Source organism: Pinus tabuliformis, chromosome 1_1 (genome assembly GCF_031772625.1).
Source record: "Pinus tabuliformis cultivar Carrire ecotype Pingquan chromosome 1_1, CPIR1, whole genome shotgun sequence".
In the NCBI taxonomy this organism is placed as follows: domain Eukaryota; kingdom Viridiplantae; phylum Streptophyta; class Pinopsida; order Pinales; family Pinaceae; genus Pinus; species Pinus tabuliformis.
The window spans coordinates 702,971,254-702,993,152 of NC_142297.1; the positions used below are offsets into that span (position 1 = coordinate 702,971,254).

General features: G+C 33.2%; 1 protein-coding gene across 1 annotated transcript in view; it reads right to left on the reverse strand.

Moving 5' to 3' along the window:
• Nucleotides 1-21,899, reverse strand: part of LOC149215450 (pectin acetylesterase 8-like) — a 59,638-nt gene that overhangs the window by 23,961 nt on the left and 13,778 nt on the right. Inside the window, exons 6-12 of the mRNA XM_089389716.1 lie at nucleotides 12,488-12,612; nucleotides 12,149-12,209; nucleotides 11,944-12,000; nucleotides 11,664-11,741; nucleotides 11,457-11,562; nucleotides 8,018-8,163; nucleotides 7,598-7,693 (exon numbers count right to left, since the gene is read on the reverse strand). Of these exons, the coding sequence (XP_089245842.1) occupies nucleotides 7,598-7,693; nucleotides 8,018-8,163; nucleotides 11,457-11,562; nucleotides 11,664-11,741; nucleotides 11,944-12,000; nucleotides 12,149-12,209; nucleotides 12,488-12,612 (669 nt within the window). The remainder of the gene's footprint in view (nucleotides 1-7,597; nucleotides 7,694-8,017; nucleotides 8,164-11,456; nucleotides 11,563-11,663; nucleotides 11,742-11,943; nucleotides 12,001-12,148; nucleotides 12,210-12,487; nucleotides 12,613-21,899) is intronic.

The window sequence follows — 21,899 nt, forward strand, 5'->3', positions numbered from 1 at the left end:
TGTTACAAGGTGATGGTTTGTGAATGGTTTTTATGGTTGTGAGGGACTTGCAGATCCTTTTCATGTTGTTATGTTCTTGAATGGTGAGGTTATTTATATATGCTTATGTTAATTGATGGTATAACTAGTTGACTATAACTTTGTGTATTTTTTCCATTATATGTAATGTGTGGATAATTGTTAAGCAATTTCATTTAATTATGTGGTGTGCTTAAAATCCATGGGTTGTATGATATGATGGAGATGGAGTCTCCATGTATTAGGACCAACGAGATCTACCATTAAAATATTGCCTACAACGTGTTAAAGGACCATGTGAGTCTATGTGACATGTGTGATGGTTCGAATTCTCTTTTTGGACATAGTATAAAGTTGTGATGTTACATTGTAAGGGTTGGGATGGATAATTATAACCATAGAAGTCTATAATAATTTGAATTTGGGCTCACATTGAGGAGGCTTGTATCATAGTGGAATGATGATTGATAATATTCTAAGGAAGAATTGTGATAAATGAAGGTGTTGAGTTAATAGATCACAGAACGAGGAAATACCCAATAGCCACAATAAAATATTTATGTCATTCCATGATGATTAAGCTAGGAGATTTCTTATGGATTGAGGAACATTTAGGAGAGGCCGCAAGAGGGGAAATTTATGTCTCCTATCACCAATATTTTTTCATGCCATGGACGGTGTGATGAGTAAATATTATGCATTGGAAATGTTGGTGCTATAGATAGAGGGAAAGATAGACATACCTCTCTATATAAAAATGAGAAATCACTATTTTCAAAAAGGTTTGGGAACTTGGTGGGACCCAAAACCAAAGTTGAAGTGGCACCTTCCAAGAATTCCATGTGATCAAGTGACATCACCTTGGCATTAAAACGTAATTAAAAAAAGGTTGGAGTGGGTGATGTGGAGCATAGTTGATGTATCGTTAAGAGTACTCATGACTACGGATTATGGTGACATTTGACATAGGATTGAAATGTGGTGAATCATGTGGGTAGGGATTGCATCACCATAGACCACAGTACTGTGGAGTAAAACTACTAGTGTCATTTTGTAGTGGGGCTACAGAGATAATAGATCTTATGAAATAAGTAGGAGGCACTTAACAAAGACTCCCTCCATTACTTTTAGAAAACATTCACAACATGTCATGGAGGTTCAACTTCTGTACACCAAAGCAGTAAAGCCACAAACTGACGGAAGGTGCCAGATGGGGAATGATCCCATAATTAAAACAAACATTGGTGCCACACCATAAAGGTTTGAAATAAAGCATAAATTTGAGGTAAAGAATTAAGGAAATATGGTGCGATGATGTGGCGGGATTGAGTAGGCCATAAAGGATGTGATGGGCCCATGTAGGCACTTCAGTTCCATGTGGCATACCTCATTGATGTGGAAAGGGTTAATGGCTTGTGCTTAAAATGAGCATAACTATCATTTCAGAGGTCGTATTAAGGAAAATTTTATATCTCTAGAAATCTCTAAATAAGTTGAATGTGATGGCATATGCCAAGGTTAATTTTTTTAAGTTTAGAGAAGGATTTGTTGGCTTGTTGTGGCCTGACCCAAGTTTAGAATTGGTTTAACTGAACAAATCCCACACTACCGGCCCTTTCGGCAACAATCGCAGAGCATGGACTGAAGTCTCACCTGAGGTAGTATGGGAGGGTACTGGAACCAGGTTTCCGCACCCTTGGGATGTCTAGATGTGGTCTAGAAGGTCGCGAAATGTTTTGCACTCCTACGCTACTCTGCACAGAGATGTGTCCTTCGCGTAGATCCGTGCCAGTCGCTTCCCGAATACTATAATTTATATGGATTTATTATAGATCAAAACAAATTCGTAAGGTCTTTAAGCAAACATTTAATAACAATACCCAGTGCGCACTATCATAATTCTTAAATACAGTCATAAAATCATAAAACCAATACATAAACAAGAATATAAACAGATCCACAATATTTCGAAGACAACATAATATTTGAGAATCAACTTATCTTTATTAATTTCTTTGCTCAGTACAACTAGATCTACCCTGTGCACTCAACTGCAGGGGTCCGTACACATAGCTACGGACACTACCAGGCCTCTCCACACATAGCTGCAAAGCCTATATCTATCTATCAACACCCTTGACTTAGAGTTACAGACGCAGAGAAAATATTTCCTTCATAAACCCATAACATTAATATCTTCCAAAAAGCTATGTTCTACCCTTAGAGCTTGGCTCTATTTATGCATTCCCATGGTCCACGGACCATGGGTAGGCCGACTTACTTTTATTATTTTACATTCTTTTCAGGCGAACAACCCTTTGAATCGACCTATTACATTTTGTGCTCCACGAACTTCACGGAACTTTTTACAATATCATTACCCTAAATTATGGGCTTCAAGCCCCAAAAATGTTACGCGGGGCCTCCACTACCTAACAGGGAATGACCCCATAATTCACACAAACATTGGTGTCACAACACAAAGGTTTGAAATAAAGCATAAATTTGAGGTAAAGAATTAAGGAAATATGGTGCGATGATGTGGTGGGATTGAATAGGCCACAAAGGATGTGGTGGGACCACGTAGGAACTTCAGTTCCACATGGCATACCTCACTGATGTGGCAAGGGTTAATGATTTGTGCTTAGAATGAGCATAACTATCAATTTAGAGGTAATATTAAGGAAATTTTTATATCTTTGGAAATCTCTCGATAAGTTGAATGTGATGGCATATGCGAAGGTTAATTTTGTTAAGTTTAGAGAAGGATGAAATTTTTTGTAACTCCATGTCTATGATGGGACAATGGAGGTTGGTTTAATTGAAAATAACACCTACCATTCCACTGGGATTATTCCAAGGGGGTTAGAGTGAAATTTACAAACTGGTATTAGAATATGGTTCAACATTAGACTTGTATGGAATTTAGTGTACATAGATTTGGACCTCTACTACGAAGTATAGTGATTTCTAGTGGTTTTTTATAGTGTCCAATGTGTGCTTCTTGTATCATTTTAATTATAAATTGCACATTAACATGGAATATGGTGTTTCATATGCCTCACAACCATATGCTTATGGTAGATTTGGAAAGGATATTATGGACATGTTTTATTCATATGATGGATTGTCTAACATGTATTTCTGTATGACAACACAAATGAAGACATGATGAATGAGAAACAAAATGGTGTTGTACAATCTTAATAAATGTCACTCATGTCAAGATGAAGAGTTAATGGGAAAGAGAATAAAGGAAGACTCCCGCGACTGTATGGATGCCCTTAGAAGCATAAGAGATGAGTTGAGAAGTTACATGATTAATGAAAAAAGGATCATAGTGGCTCAACGAAAGAAAGAAAAGTAAATTCCTTCGCATTATAGAGTATGTCATACTTGTAAAGGTAGAGGCAACATGATCTAAGTGCTAGCCACCTAGGAAATGATAAAGGAAGACAAAGCCCATGAGAACTTGGAAAGTATGAATTCATGTTTGACGGTGTAGAAGGTCGTAGATGTAGGAAGAGGCATAGGCATACAAGAAAGGATAGGGTAAGAAGTGGAACTCCACTAATTATCCCATAAAGGAGGCTAGGTAGTCAAGTGCAATTGTCTAGTGCTACCACTAAAAGATATTGCCAAGAAAAAAGGAAAGGAAAGGAGTTCATGCTCAAATAATTCAAGAAGGAAAAACATCTTATATTCTATGGAGAGGTGAAGGAGGGAGAGGATGAAGAGGCATGGTTGTTAGGGATGAAGCAATATTTCAGGGTACATGATTACTCTAAGAACATGAAGGCATGAGTATTTGTATTTACCTTAAAGGGAAAGGTTGATATATAATAGGAAGATTTGAGGAATGTAAAGGATATCATAGTTAAGGATATTTCCTATAGAATATTTGTAAGTTACTTTAGGGAGAAATATCTATTTGAAGGATATTATGATAGTAAGGCTAATGAATTTTATGAGCACAAAATTAGGTTGCTATCGATTGACGAATATAAAACCAATTTTTTTGGAGTTGTTGAGTTATGTGCCTTACATTAAGGATGAGAAAACATTTTTTAGAGATATCTCAATAGAATGACTCAAGAATTTAGGGACAAAATAGAATTAAATGAGCTTAAAACATGGGAGGATGTAATATGTAAATTGAAGTATTGGTGTAAACAATCAAATCACAAACTTGAGTTCAAAATTGACTAGAAAATGAAGGTAAAACCTAGTTTTAAATGGAAAGGATCAACATATATAAGAGGAAAAGTGAAATTTTCAACTTTTAATAAGGATAGGTATCAATAGAACAATGATACTGCTAATAATGAACAATTCACCAAGCTTTTTGGATTCAAAGAAAACCAGTTCAGAGGAGAACCTATGTAGTGTTAGACGTGTGGAGAGAACCATCAGTAAAGAGACTGCCTTCAATAATAAAGGACTCCTCCAAGAGCATATAATGTGAAAGGGCTAGAGACCATGAAAAATGTGGCTCAAAGTGTGTCATGGATCTATGCTGCATTGGACAATAGGAAGGCTAATCACCAAGCATCTGCGATCAAAATGGAAGCAATGACCCATAACCAACCAGTTTGAATTGTAATAGACCTAAGTCCTAATTTTAGTTACGTTGACCCCAACATTCCATAGAGGCATACATTATAGAGTCCCAATAATGATATGTCGTGGCTAATCCAATTGGCCATTAGGACTAGGGAACATGTTGAACAGGTGTTGAATTCATTCCCATTCGTGATAGGTGGCACATCCACAACTCTAAAACTAAACATATTACCACTGCATTCATACATCATATTATGCATTATGGATTGACTAAAAGAACATAGAACCAAAGTTGATTTCTTTAGAAAATCAATTGAATGTCTCAATGACAAAGGGGAACCAGTGATGCTGCGAGGAAAAATGAAGTTGGTGATAGTTTGGAAAATCACCATGTTGCAATTGAAGAGCTACCATAGAATGGAGTGAGGCTACCTATTATCCAAGTGACCAACGAGTCAGATGTGGAAAGGAGTAAAATTGAAGAGCACTCAATAATAAAGTAGTTTCACAGTGTTTTCCCTGACAAGATCCTAAGATTGTCGCTAAGGAGGGAAATTTGTTTCACTATTGAAATATTTTCGGTATCAATGCCAACATCAAAATCTCCATACTAAATGAGTACACTAGACATGATAGAGATAAAATTGCAGTTAAAAGAAATGTGGGACAAAGGATACATCACACCCAGTGTGTCACCCTTGTGAGCACCTATATTATTTGTGAACGAGAAGGGTGAAACATTGAGGTTATGTACTCATTATATATAGCCCAATAGAGCCAAAATAAAAAAACATATATCATTTTCCAAGGATTGATTATTTGTTTGATTAGTTAAGATAAGTTGTAGTCTTCTCGAAGATTGATTTGAGGTCTATGTACCATAAGGTGTGCATCAAAGATGAAGATATTCATAAAAAAACATTTAGAACCAAGTATGGACACTATAAATTTGTAGCTACGCCATTTGGGCTCATAAACACCCCAACAAAATTTATGTATTTGATGAACAATGTTTTAAGTCCATACTAGGACAAGTTCATGTTGGTCTTCATGGATGATATATTGGTTTATTCCAAAACCAAGGAGGAGCATGAGGACCAATTAGCAACAATATTGCAACTACCAAAAAAGCACGGGCATAAAAAAATTCAACTCATAATGTATTTGAAGTTACCAACATTAAAACAAAATCATAAAAATTAACTTAGGTGCATAGGACATTTTCTTCCATTAACCAATTCAATTAACAAGGGTGAAAGTGCATAATTACTTTTCAAATAAATGCCAATCTTTTATTTGTAACAAATACTAAATATTTCTTGGAGAATTAATTATTGATAATTAAATTAAAATTCAAAGCCACATTTAAAATAGTCATGCCTATATGCATAAATATGAATAATTCTACTAGTTATTTCTTCATATTACACTCTAGTATGAAGAAGATGTGTTAAAAATATTTCACTCTCAGTCTCAACAATATAATAAAGTATTTTGATATCATAGAAAGTAACATAAATTTATACCGGAAATATAAAGTAATTAAGAATAAAAAAATCTTATATTTTCAATTTTGGTTGTGAGAAACAATTTTTAAAAAATATTTCAAAACACCAATTAAAAATTATTTGTCTCTTCATGCTAACTAATTTATTTTGATATCAACTTCATATTAAAAAAATTATATATTTTAATGTTAATCATAATAAAATGAAAATAAAAAAAATTGTTACTTTCCTAATAAAAGTAATAAGAGGAAGATGTGTAATTCATTCAATGCTTATATAAAATTAATATATGGAATTTTAAGATAAAAATATTCAATTTGAGTTATAAATAAAATATTCCAATATGCGGCTATAAATAATATTAACATATATTTGAAAATATATTAATAATAAAAAAACATTTTTATTTTGAAAATGTGGTTCACAAATAGAATATTTGTAATGATTTTTTTTAGAGAAGAAAAAAAAACTATTGCAAAAAAAATAATGGGTAAAATATTTCAAATATTCTCATTATTCTACATTTTGATCATTTTCCATGTATATTTTTTTTTGGCTATTTTTGTTTAAAATCTAACCAATACTAGTTAGAATTGAAAATTTAAATTGTATAGTTACCAAATCCAAGGGGTTAAATCCATTTATACATTCAAAATGCAATTTAAACAATGAAAAATTTATATATAACCCATGTAGATTATTTTAGCCACTAATATATTAAATGCCAAAAAAATCAAATATTTTGAGGTGCAAATCTTTTTTCACTTTTTAATTATAAAAAAATTTCACTCTGAAAAATTATACAAACTTAACCACATTTAATATAAATCAATAATAAATCTATAATAGCTATAAAAATAAAATCACAACTTAAATTATATATTTAATTATAAAAATTACCCTCTCATATATATCAAGTTTTTAAATTTACACTTGGTTTTTATTTTTATTTTTCCTCTTTCCTCACAAACCTATTTTCATCGATTTGAAAACTATTTTAAAAACTCATCATGAAAACAGTAAAGAAATTGCCAATAAAAACATTTTAATTATAATATCTATATAATTAAAATTTACTGCATCACTATCAAACAAATTACTTTAAAAGTTCTATTAACACCCTTATAATACTAATTAACAACATCACCATTAAACTTTCTTCAAATTACTTTAACATTTTTATCATATATACATATATCCTCTTGATCAAATCAACTACGGTTATAAGTTCCAATTGGGATTTAAATCAACCACTTACAACTTTAAAGCGTCTGGAATTCAAGTTTTGAAGTGCTTATTGTTCTCTCACCGCAATCTGGATTTCCCCACAACAATTTTCTACTTAAATAATATAGTTTCATTTTTATTTTATATTAACTTAAAAGAGTAAGATCAAAATGAATATTTCAAATAGACATTTTTTTCCTTTCTCCACGAAGTAGAACCACAAGGGTGGGGACCCTCTGAAGCAATATACTTGACAACACTGCGATCGAAATACCAATCACCAACGAAGTAAAACCATAAGGGTGGCGACCGTCTGAAGCAATATACTTAACAACACTGCGATCGAAATACCAATCACCAACCGCTTCTGCAATGGTCTGTTATAAAATAAAAACGTAAAGGGGTTTAAATGGTTTAGAGATTGTGAGAGTGTTTAATTCTTTTTCCAATGGTAGAAATGGATCTATTAAAAAAATAAATTTTGCATTAAATTTGATAGATGTAATTTAAATTTTTTAAAAATTTTGACTAAATTTTTTTAAAATATACCAAACTTTTTATCATTTTTTAATTACTTTTATGACTAAATTGTATCTTATTTAGACTCCCTAAGAAAATATATTTGTACATCAACTTGAATTTTGAAATTTTGACCAAACTTATCCAGAATATTATCTACAAAAAGACAAATCATGACGTACCTTCGAATTCAATTTTGGAGAATTCGCTGAGTGCCACATGGCTTGTACGTTTGTTTGACAGTGTGAACAACATGAATCGATAAACAACCCTCCATCGCATGAGTCAAACACAGGTGTTAATGCATTGATAGTCTTGTCCGCGTATCCTGTGATTGGTAACAGTGTGTTATTGGACTGAACATAACATTAGTTAATTTTGGGATTGATAACAATATCGAAAAATATATGAATATCTCTTCACAAATTTGGGCAGGTCACTATACTATTAGTGTAATATGTTAGTAATATCTTATTTTTATTAGTGTAATCTTTTTATTGTATTATTGTGTTTATATAGTCCCATGTTGTTATTATTATGCCTCATAGAAACCTAATAGTGTTATTGTTGTGCCTCTATAATATTATTGTTATGTAGGCTATGATTGTATTGGGACCCGTTAGAGTCCTATGTATAGAAAAGAGGGATTGTCATTTGTATTATCAAAGAATTGTTCATTTGTATAATGTAAAGGAGGTTTCACTCTCTCAAAGTGGGGGATTTTTAAGTCTTTGATTTATCTTTTGTATTTTTTTTGGGAGCTTTGGATTTTAGGGTTTCGTTACTCCAAACAAGCCATCGTGGAATTTTCACTATAATGTTTTTTCGACGAATTTTCAAAAGCTAAAAAAACCCATTTGAACCAAAATCATTCTGAACCTGTGGTCCAAATTTCAGATCTTGTCTTGCTATATTTTCAGAGATATGATCTAAGGAACTTAGTGTTTTTGCAAGCTCCAAAATTCCATCTCAAACAAGTCATTGTGGAATTTTCACTATAATTTGATTTCTAGAAACGTTCAATATCTGAACTTAAAACCCATTTGAGCTGAAAGCTTGGTGAATCTTGGGCCCAAATTTCAGATCTTGTTTCACTATATTTTCGAAGATACGGTCGAGGACATTTAGGGTTTTTGCAGACTCTCAAATTACATTCTAAATAAGTGACCTTGGGAAAATCGTCATAATGTTATCTCTGAGCATCAGATTGAATTTTCGTAAGAAGTTATAGAAAGAGAACGAATTGTGATTTTTTATATATTTTTTTTAGGTCAAAAGGTCGAAACAGCGACACGTGGCAGGTCATACAAGTTCGCTCTACTGAAAAAGTCTATAATAAAGGCATCATAGTAGATTTGTCATCACTCTTTTTTGAAGAATTCAATACTGATAAGACTGGTGGGGTTAGAAATAGGACTTAGAGGGCTACCATAAGCTAAAATTTCATAACTTGATGATCTGAAATTACATAGTTACAGTGGTTTAATATCGAGCTCCTAAAAGCAATAAAAATAATGACTCGAATCAAGAAAATAGAAACACCTAGTAAGCAAAATTGGATGGATGATTTGAAGAATGTGATCTAAGATAAGATAGATAGGTTTATATTTTCCATGGAAACTAATATTCGTAGTATGGAAGTAGATTTGAAAAAAAACATGAAATATTTAAAGAAACACATGAAAAGTTTGAAGGAAAGTGGGACAACGCTGCTATAACAAAGGCCTCCTAATGACGGAAAAAGGTAGTAGAGGAAACTCATGATGAGAAAAAAATAAATGTTAATCATGATTTCATAGTGTTTAACATTGGACTGAAGACCCACCGTCTTCCAAAGATCGATATGAGGAAGTTTGATGGCAAGAATCCCATAACATGGATACTACATATGGAGAAATATTTTGATCTACATGATGTGCAAATATTACAAAAGTTACGTATTGCATCTTTATATTTAGAACTGAATCAATTTTTATGGTATGAAGGGCTTTGTTCTCCTAAACCATTTGTCACAATTTTCACAAAGGAAATAGTAGCACATTATGAGGATACAAAGAGAAACAACTTCTTTAGCTAATTGGCAAATATCAAACAAAAAGGTTCAATGGGAGAGCACATTGAGGACTTCCAAAATTTGAATATAAGGGTAAATGATATTCCATAGAAGCAGAGGATTGATGTCTTCATAGAGACTTTAAAGGATAACATTCAACATGAAGTTCGTCCGTTGGAACCTGATTCATTGGAGAAAGATTTCAAGCTGGAAAGAAAAATTGAAAGCAAAATAATGGCAACAATAAATCCTACTACTTACAATTATAAAGATGGAAGTGTTGCTGCTCCTAACCTTCCACAACCTACAAGGTTGACACCACAACAATTGGAATAAAAGGAAGAAAATGAACTTTGTTACAGTTTTGATAGAAAATACATTAAAGGTCATAAGTGTGATGAGAAGCAATTATTTTACATTGATTGTGAAGAGGGGGAACAAAAGGATAAAGAAACGTCAAAATAAGAGGATATACACCACGAACCCACCCCAGAGAAAGAAGAAATGAATCCGACCATATCTTTTAATGCATTAGCAGGAATTACTACTCGTCAAACTCTCAAGATAGAATGACATATCAAGAAGAAAGAGGATAACCCCACTTTCGCACAGAATCGAATGAAACAACAGACAAACCAACATCATAGTGTAATAAGTTTTGATATAAGCGACTGTATTTTTACAAATAAAACCATACAAAATAATGTCCCTCAAGCAAGCTAGGAATGATAATAAATTATGACCAAAGTGCTATGGTCCATACAATGTGTTGCAAAAGATTGTTACTATGCCATATAAATTGGAGCTTCTTGCATCTTCCCGAGTGCCCCCAATTTTCCATGTTTAGTGCTTAAAGAAGGTTATAAGTGACAAGCTCCCACTTCAAACAATATTGTCAGAACTTGATGAGGAAGAAAAAATCATATTGGAACCTAAAGCAGTCACAAAAACAAGAAATCAATACCTACGAAATCAATAAATTTTAGAGTATTTCATCAAGTGGAAGAACTTACCTGCTGAAGATTCCACATGGGAGGATGCGAATTTTATACATAAGCTTCCAGAACTACTCAAGCATTGAGGACAACACATTTTGAAGGAGAGGGGCATGTTAGGGCTCCATACTACTAGTGTAACCTCTTATTGTTATTAGTGTGACTCCCTTATTGTATTATTGTGCGCATACACTTCCCATGTTGTTATTATTAGAGCCCATTATTGTTATTGTTGGGCCCCTACAATATTATTGTTATGCAGACTATGATTGTATTGGGACCCCTTAGACTCTTATATATTGAAAGGAGTTATTATCATTTGTATGATGGAAGAATTATTCATTTGATTAATGTGAAAGAGGTTTCCCTCTCGAAGAAATTGATTTTTAACTCATTGATATAGCTTCATAATAAGTTTTTTGACAAAACATCTCCTATGTAATTATGGCACAAAGGTTTCACAATAATTCAAATGTAATCCAAATATAATCACAGAAACTGAATTCGAAAAAAAAAATGCATTGTGTTACGAAAGAAAAAGAAAAGCTTCGAGTATTTATGCACAAAAGTAACCTTTCATTATTTTCAATTGCCACGGAGCGCAAGTCGTGATATTCGCCTTGCACTCGTCCCAAATACCGTTGGGATCCGCTGAAGTAGGCACCCAAATATTTGCAACCTGTAGAAAACAAATTGACAGCCATAGAAGATATGACATCGCATTCAATTATTCTATGTTGTTGAATAAACAGTGAAAAAGTCTCCAAAGATTTTATCTACCTGTGTTGTATCATAGGCAGGGTTTACAACAAAAAGTGGTGGTTTGATCAACTGTAAAAGATATTGCGGAAAGAAACACTGCCATTATGTAAAATCAATGTTAGTAAAAACTCTGATAGATATAATTGCCATTATAGGTAGAGGTTTCTCTGTGGGATGTTATTAGTTAAGTTTTATTAATAAGTTAAGGAAGTAATCTCTTTCTGTGGATTTTTTGAGATATTTAAAAAGCAAAAAAAATAGAATTTAAAATGAAAATAATTGATTAACGTTATATTACCAGACTTCCCGGATCCATTTTTGATGTACAAGCAGCTGGTAAGTTTTTTAAAGAACCCTGAAATGCAATATCATATTCAATAAAACCATGAGAATGGAAAATAGGTTTCATGGAATTACAATTATAAAAAATAGAGATGAAGAAAACAAATACAAAATGTTAATTAGATTAGGATATGTAAGTAGAAAAGAGTCGAGGCATATACATGAAATGTGACGATTTCATTATAGAAAATTCTAAATAGATTTCGACCAGCTACGTTGTCTCTGTGATCATGCAACAATATGTAATCGAATTATCAAAATTTGCAATAAACTTTGTATTAAATATCGATGTATATAATCGAAAATATGCATGCAGGTTGTAGATTAAAGTAGAGCGACAATATTAAACTTTTGTAATTTTCGATTATAAATCTCATTGTTCTTCGTATAAAAATATAGATAATTCCCTTCAAATAAACGATATTTTAACATAATCTAAATGAATAATAAATAATAAGTAACAAGTATATTATTGGAAATAAATGTCAGAGAAAACATACAAATCCATGAAAAATCCAGCATCGGCCATGCATTTGACACTAACACTCTTTGGAAGAAGATCCCCAAATTCATTGCAGTGAATATACGTTGCGAGGCCACCTGCTGAGCAGCCAGTGAGTAGGACCTGCCATATGAAATTTTATTACTTTTTACCATTTCAATAAGGTTATAAAAGAGCAATTTTCAATTGGTTACTCTATACGTAGGTTTGAAAGTCTTTTTTAGTAATTTGGATGGGATAAATTACACAACTTAAATTTGTAATTCTTATAAATTTTTATTAAATTTGTAATTCTTATAAATTTTTATTTAGATTTTAAGGCTATTTGAAATTTTTTAACTATAACATTTTAAAAAAATTATTTTATATAATATATATATAGTTGAATGAAATATTTTATTTAATATGTACATTGAAATATTTTATCTATTAATGACATTGTGTATATTAAAATGCTTTTCTAATAGTGAGTTATTTTTAAATACATATTAGTTTTATTTAACTTTGCATTATAAGTGTATTGATTTTATTATTATTCATTATTCAAATGCCACATATCAAATTTGTAATAAGAATTAGATGAATTGCACATCTCCCTTTCTTTATGAGATAAGAGAATTATTTTATTTTTAATTATTTCATTCAAACATTAAAATATTTTACTATGTCAAAACACACATGTTATTTCACATATACATAGAAATATTTGATTAATATACAAGTACGTTATCTCACATATACATAGAAATATTTTAATAATGACTTAGATATTAAACGTGAAATATGTATATTGATTTCTATTTTTTATTTTATTATAGTATGTTGGAAACAATGTTTAATACTAAGATGGGGGGTTGTGGGTGGGGACGCTGAATCAATATTAAGGTTAATTTTTACTTTTATGCTAATTTGTATTTTCATTTTAGGCTTGGAAATCATTCATGTGAGTCATTATCATCATATCATATGAAAACAATACAAATAAAAATATGAACACACATACCATGAGATACACATAAGACACAATAGTTTAATGTGGAAACCCTTTCCGAAGGAAAACTACCAAATCTTCGTTTGTATTATGATGTTAAATATGAGCTCCTACCCTATTTACATTTACCTTTTAGAAAACCCACTCATAGGAAACACCAACTCCCTTCAATTGTTTGCTAGCACTCACTAGTAGGAAGAACCAACTCCCTTATTATGCAAATACATGATCAACTTACCATCAACCACCAACTTCATGGATTTATGCAAGCATCCACTTGCAAGAGGCACTGACCTCCAAGGTCTCCATAGACACCTACTAAATGGAAGGTCCAACATCCTATTTTGTAGGCTCCAACCCACACTAAATAAAGAAATATCTACTCATTGTTATGACACCCACTTGGCCTGATTTTAAGTCCCTGTTCTCCTCATCAACCTTCACTTCACTCATCCCACATAGCTCTATGTCTTATGCTCACTCTGCTCTCCCTGCAATATGATACACAAGATTTAGCATTCTTCATTCAAATTGCATAACTAGAATCTCTCGGCCTTTGATGTTACATAACATCTCTCATCCTCTCTCAACAACACTCATACACACAAAGCTCTCTACACAACTCTCCAATAATGTTGCATTCCCCCACCATTCACAATTTCCATCCATGTTTTTGTTCCTCTGTAACACAGAGAACAATGCAATATGTCAACTCATCACGTAGTATCAATGTACATTAGTATGGATCATTTTTCTTGGGATAGGAAATTTTGTTCAATCTCATAATTGCATTGCTTTCAAGGCACACAACTTATCTACATCAACAATTGGAGTATTGGTGGAACTCACTCAACCATCATGCAGAGTCATGGTCTCCAATACTTCTTTTTAAGGCACATAAGACTTGAGAAGAATAATGCAACACACAATTAGAATTCATAAATTCATGAAGGTTAAACTTGTTGCTTCCCTAGCTATCCATCCATCGATATGCCCCTCTTATTTGCAAAAATAAATGGTTTCAACTATTGTTGAGTTCTTTTATAGGACCAACAACATGATATAGAGATTATTGAGAGAATTTCCAACCAGTAACCTGAATTTCAAATAAATTCATTGTTTAATTATGTGAGTGTCTTGGTTTTCACAGTTAGACTTATTTTTATCTTTACTACTTTATTTATTTATTTTTCTATACTATCCAACGCTACTTGAAATATAAAACATCTATTCAAATGTAGGAATATTTATGTTGAATTCACGCGCATAACATAATTATAAATATACTCATATTCAAAATTGGAAGATATGATTTAATGATTACCAAAATAGAAGGGGTGGCAAGAGTGGAAGGGGTCATTATTTCCTCAGTTAAAAAGAAAAAGTAATGTTTTCTTGGGTATTAGGAACTACCACTAAGAATATAGTGGAACAATCGACATTATCGATGTGGATGAACCTGGAAATTTATAAAAGTATCAACCACGTTAAGGTAATTGGGGATTCTTGTCTAATTATCAATCAACTATTTAAGCTCTAATCTTAGCGCATTTTCTCTCGTGATCTATGGTCATGAATCAAGTTATTTATTACATGCATTAATAAGGTGGAGGAATTTACATATTTTAAGGGCACAAATCTTCTTGGATGATACCCAAGCCAACCTAGGATTAGGGTTACAAGAAGGAGTTGTAAAGAGGGCCACCCCCTCCCATCACCCCATTCCATAATGAATCCAATAAGCATGCATTCTAAATTATTTGTTGGCAAGAATGGAGTTTTGTGGGGTTTCTTAGTCCTCCTAAAAATCATAAACATGTTCTCACATTCTATCATTATAATTTATTCTTTAAATGGGAATATGTAGGGAATATTTATAATAATTTTTATTAGTAATATGAATAATAATGGAAAAAGGATTCATACTAAAAGAATACTATATTCATAAACTTGGGAAGTCCTTCCATCATGATCTAGACAATGAAAAATTTAAACAATTGACTATTACATAATGAAATGAAATTCCCACCCAACAATTCTGTGTTTTATCCATATAGATAAAGGAATATCAAGAAAAATATAGTCATCATGAAACATATAATCATCGCCACAAAATTAGTTTTTATATGAATGATAATATGATCACTACAAATACATATATGACCATAATATGGAATGGATCAATTAATCTATCTTAAATTATTGATTAGGGGATCTGAATACAAAAGACTAACATGGATTATTGAGGATTTCCTAAAATGGGAAGTATGGGAGAAAATGTCCATTTGTCTTTCTGAGGGGGATTGAATGATTACCTTATTTATTATCTATTTATTTATGAAATATTGAAATGCTTGTACCCAAACAAGAGGAATTCATTAGGAAGTTTGTATTCCCTAGTTTTGTTAACTAGAACGAACATGTATCATAGGAATGATGGCCGAGGAATTCAAGGCATAGCATTGAAATCATTATGTAGGATTCTACATATTTAGGATTCAAATCCCTCTCTTTTTCTATCTTCGCACTACTATTTTCTTCCTACCCATTCTTTTTTCAATCTATTGAATCCCAATAAGGCAATTTCCTAATTTCGATATCAATCTCCCTCTATTCAAAAAATAATGAACATTAGTTCACAGTATTGGAAGGGTAAATACTATTTTAAAAATAAATAAAGCAAAAATATCACGGGTAACATGGAACGTAGGAAAGGATTATAAAATTTATCCTTTAAGAAGGGGGAAAAGAACGTATAAGAACATAATTTCTCGATGGCCAACAACTAACCCCTCCTTTTGATTCATTCTTTAATCAAATATTGAATAAAATAATACCCTTTGATCAACAATTAATTAATCTTCAAACTGATCCATTTACTATCTGTTATGTGATTGTTGAATCCTTTATATTTTACAATGTAAATAATTAAAAGTAAAATGTTCTGGAAATTTGTCTCTCTGGAATAGATCTATATTATTATTAATGATTGATGGCAATCTTTGTTAATCTCTTATATTAATCACTCCTTGAGGTTTTCAACGGTAATTTGATATATCTACCAGATGCTCATTGACCCAAATATGTCCATGATTAACTAGTTGTCTAGCTCCATGAATGGTGAAAACCATACCTAATTGAAAAAAAAAATTTGCTTGAAATAGGACTTGACCCTTTGATCCTTTATTTCTTCTAGAAATATGAACACATTTAAGAAATTATCACTCCATTAGTATGTAATGAAAAACCATTTCTATTTTTATTCTAGGTGGATACAATATTGATAGGTTTTTCTCAAACAATATAAGTTCATAGAATCCTTTTGGTTTTTGGGTATTTTATGATGACACCTAATCTTTGGGATTAGGTAAACTGATGTAAATATTGTAGATAGTAAAAATAAAAGGAAGTTGGAAGATGAGGAGGCATTGGGAGATGAAACCCAATAGTCTTCTCTCCTTGTATATATTCATAATCTCCCTTAATGAAAATCAATTCAAATTCTTAGAGTTACTCCTAGCATGTCATGGTATCAAAGATGTTAAACACACACATGGTAGAAAGAGTATGAAAGATAAAACATGAGAGTACTTTTTTTCTTAACAAGTGATATACATTTATAGTACATGGTGTGACCGTTGGGTTCCACATCCCAAGGTCTCTTGGACTTTCTTAGTCTATTTCGCTTCCACACTAACCCATAGAGGATTAGGTGTCCAACATTCCCCCCCTTAATCCGAAGGGTTATGTACGAGTCTAAGAAGAGAGTTGTAATACAAAATGTGGAAAAAATGCATGGCAGCACTAGGCTAAATTTGCTCTCTGAAATGTTGGTATAAAGGGCATTGGTTTAAGGATGACCACCAACACTAGAACACTTAGTGCAGTTCCTGAAACTCTTCCAATTCTAGCATGAAGCTAAAGTCTTCTGCTAGTGGAAGTGTACATGATGTTTTGAAGAGGGAAAGCTTCGACCATGAAAGGGAGGTCTCACCCCACATAAAAGGAAGAACTTCAATGTGAAAAGGGAAGTCTCAACCTGTGATGGTTTAAGGATGACCAACAAATCTGGAATGCTTGATGCAATTCCTAGAACTCTTCCAAGTTTGACAAGAATATGAAGTCTTCTGCTAGAGGAAGTGTCCCCAACTCTATTCCTGGAATTCTTCCAAAATTGGCAAGAAGCTGAAGTCTTTTGCTAGAGGAAGTGTCCCAGATTACCAACTGAAGGCATGCTCAGGGGCATCTTTGTCTCTGGCTACAACTCTAAAACTGGTGTGTAGGTTGTGGCTCAAGCTCGCTTGATGTGACTTTGAAGCTTGTAGTTGACCATCATTTCCCCCCTGTCAGATACAAGGTGAGACGATGGAGAAAACTTAACTGCAAGATTGTTCAATAATCTAGAACATGTTCTAACATGTGACTAGAATATCTTCTTGGTTGTTGATTCCCATTACCAAGAAGTGATCCATCCAAGATGAATCTTTTTTCTTGCAGGAGGTTTGTTTCTGAAGCATCTGTTTGAAGAATGATTGGTTTTATGACAATGCTTACATGGATGAAGATCAAAACAGTGATATTTCAGATGGCTAACTTGGTCACAGTGTTAGCATTTCACAGTCTGTTGTTATCGTTGTTGCTGTGGAGGAGGGGCGGAATCTATAACAGCTGAAGGTGAATTGTCATGAAGTAATCTAGCACTCTGAAACTGGATGGGATTTGAGTAATCTGGAATATGAAAGGACACATCCTTGTCATATCCAAGACTAGTTCTATGCTTGTTGTGGACAAGTTGTTCCCAAGGTCTGATGATGGGCTCGGGAAGTGCAAACTAAACTTCTACATCTGCATGTACAACTGTTGCTTTATTGGGCACTGGATCTGAATCAATTCTAACATTATTGTCTTATTGTTTATGGGAGACTGTTTCATTGTTTTGAACAGAAACAAGTTCATAATGATGACTCCATTGTTGTAATTATGCTTGGTGTAGTTGAGATTCAAGCTGCGAAAAATCAATTTGCTCTTGTGCATATTGTATTGTATACATGCCTAAATTTCAAAGAGAGAGTCTTTGTTGATTTTGACTATGTTTTCGACACTAGAATGTATTAATGTATTCAGTAACTTTAATACTCCATAAAGTCTTCCCAGTTTATCATCAAATCAAACTCTGTTAAATACACTTATTTTAACTTATTTTCAAAGATATTAGAAGTTGCTCCAATTTCGATTTCCACCAGGATTTGGCTGAATGGTGAAATCATACAACTTTTGCAATGAGGGGATAACTTCTATATACTTTAACACTCTATGTGAACTTCAACACTGAACACAAAAACCGTAATGAGTTTTAAATACAATGCCACAACTGGGGCATCAACAACTGCAAACTTGCTTGGATCCTTCAAATACTCCTTCACTTTCTCGGCCAGTGGAAAAGGATAGTCAAGTTCAATAGAAATTACTGTCGCACTAGAAATACCATGTTAAAACGCAGAAGCTTTCAATAGTCTCCAATCTCCAAATTAATTCAAATATCGAAAATCCCACATGCTATAACTCTTGGTCATGATGATCGAGATTTGGTGGAGAAACTATTGCGTTATTCACTATTTCACTTTATATAGAGCTCTCAAAACAGATATGGCATGGGTTCAAAAATATGAAGTTCATATGAATGATATTGTATGGTTCAGTTGACATGTCTCTTGATTATTCTTTCAATCAAGGCCATTTTATTCTACATATTTTACATGAAAGCCATCCCATAATTATTGAGGGATACATCCTTAACCAGCAAAGTAATCTTCATCCTTCCATGTGCACTATAATGGCTATTACAAACCATTCCAAAGACGCTACAGATACAAAACTATAACGTCTACCTTCATCTTTCTATGATACAGTGATCAATGTATCTTTTAGAATTGTGTGAGATATATACCTTGAATTGATGAGCGTTGGATAAAGATATTGAAGAAACCAACCATCTTTAAGATGATGAGAGGTCGATATAACATTCTATAATAACTTCCAATACATCAATTTGCTAAAGCTCAATCAAGTATTTCATTCCCTAACGACAATGTTGGTATGCAATGGGAGCGACTAATGACAAATGTCTTTGCTATTAAAATCTGGGAAGGTGAAAAGGAATGAAACATATTTCTGGTGATTATGGGGGAGACATTTGTCCCAAACTGCCTCCTTGATATTCTAAGCTTGGGCTTCACAATGATGGGTCGTAAGGGCAGTATTAATGATAGGACAGTGATAATGGTTCCTTAGTGAGTATTCACAATCTTCCTTTTTTTTTTTAATCCATAGTGATTCAACTTATGATCAGAGGAAAAACACAACATATATAAACAGAATATTATACCAATAGTTAAACGTACAGGATGACAAGACCAATGCATACTAGGAATTTAATGCACCAGTCTCTACGTTGATTCTTCAACCAATTCAAACTTTCCAATGCACCATATTGCAATGTAACGCCTCAATGTAGTAGAAATATGACCAAAATTAATGCCTTTCCAATGCTTGATGCAGAGAATTAATACACAAACAGGATGTTTCTCCCTCCATCACATACGACCCATACACTCCAACCATTTCAAGCTCACAACACCAAGAGTCACAACATGGTTAAGATTTCCACCATATAGTCAATGCACAGTCTTTTCAACACTTCAAAAATCAGTTCTTAGAGTGGACATTCAACGCAATTCCACGTGTTTTGAATGCATAAAATCTTAACACGTAATTGTAGATCCTCGCTTTTTTTCGGCAGCTTAACATGGAGCCCTTAGAGACAAGTCTCAAAATATCAACAGAAAATAAGGTTGATATTTTTCTATTTACTGGACTATGTATGCAACCATTCAACCTTTTTAAAAACCCCTTAATGCAAAATCGATTTGGATTTACATACCATGATCAGTCTCCATATATAATGTATGGCATGACCTCAAATAATTCAAAACAACATGCGAATGAAGGTTCAACGCACCACTCACCAGTCTCCAATCATGCAAATGCAGTACAACATAATCAACACATATATATATGTCGATCGTCTCAACATTAGGAAACGTTCATTTCTTCACCTCATTCAATATTCCAACACATAACAATATGTATAATTCAGGCTAACGTTCACCACGGCAATGATTTCGACCAACATATTCAACGCAAAGTCCTTCAGTCTTCCAGCATTGAGAAAATGAGTAACAATGTTCAGTCACAATCTAGCATTCAAGCTAACATTTTTTTAACCAATATATGAGTTTCTCATGGACATCAAGACTGAGCCTTTTAAAAAGAGTTCAACACAAAGACACACAACACATCTTTATATCGCAAGAACCAACTATTCCTCGACTATGTCACTCTGATACCAATGCGACAGTTGCAAGGAATCCGGCTATGGATTCAGATACAACTACCATTGACTGTGATGTAACTTCAACCTCCACGAGTCATGCGCAATAGAACCTAGTGTAATTAACGGAGCTCCCAATGATCATCCACACCCACTTCAATTACATCGATATCATTTCCAACGAAACCAGTTACTGTATGACTGTGAGCTTTGTGTAAGAAAGTAGCACGATTTGTTAAAACTGACAAGGAATTTGAAAGGAATGAGGAAACTTCTAGAACTACAGTTACATTTGTTTTACTTGATGGATGGCGAAACAAAATGCTTCGATGCCAAGGTATGAGGGGTGTATGGACGCAGAGCGAAGGGGCATTTAAACACAAGCATAAGAGAAGCCTTCACAAGCGTTTAGACAGCAGATAGTGGTATATAACCAAACACTGAGGAAGCCATTCATTCATGTGCAGAGAATCACCATTGTTTAGAGTCAAGAATTTGTGCTGGTAGAAGGGAGATGTGTCAGGAGTACAGGTGCGTTTTTTATTTATTTATTTGAGATAGTGGATAGAGAACCCAACACAAATCTAGCTAAGAGAGGTCAGCCAGATGGTTTGCAACATGCACACAATAATGATAGTTTTATCCGTAGGAATGCAGAACTAACATGCACAGAGAGGCCACAACTAGTGGCTCAAATTTGACCAGGGCAGAAATTCGCCTGCAACTCTGATACCATGTTAAACACACACATGGCAGAAAGAGTATGAAAGATAAAACATGAGAGTATGTTTTTTATTAACAAATGATAAACATTTATAGTACATGGTGTGACTGTTGGGTTCCACATCCCAAGGTCTCTTAGACTTTCTTCGTCTATTCCACTTCCACACTAACCCATAGCAGATTAGGTGCCCAACAAAAGAAAACCCCCATTTTTAGCATTTTTTTCCCAATAACTCCTACATTTTCGGTCATATTCCTTTTTATCTATCCCTATGTGTTTGGTGCATTAAAGGCTTTGATGCACTC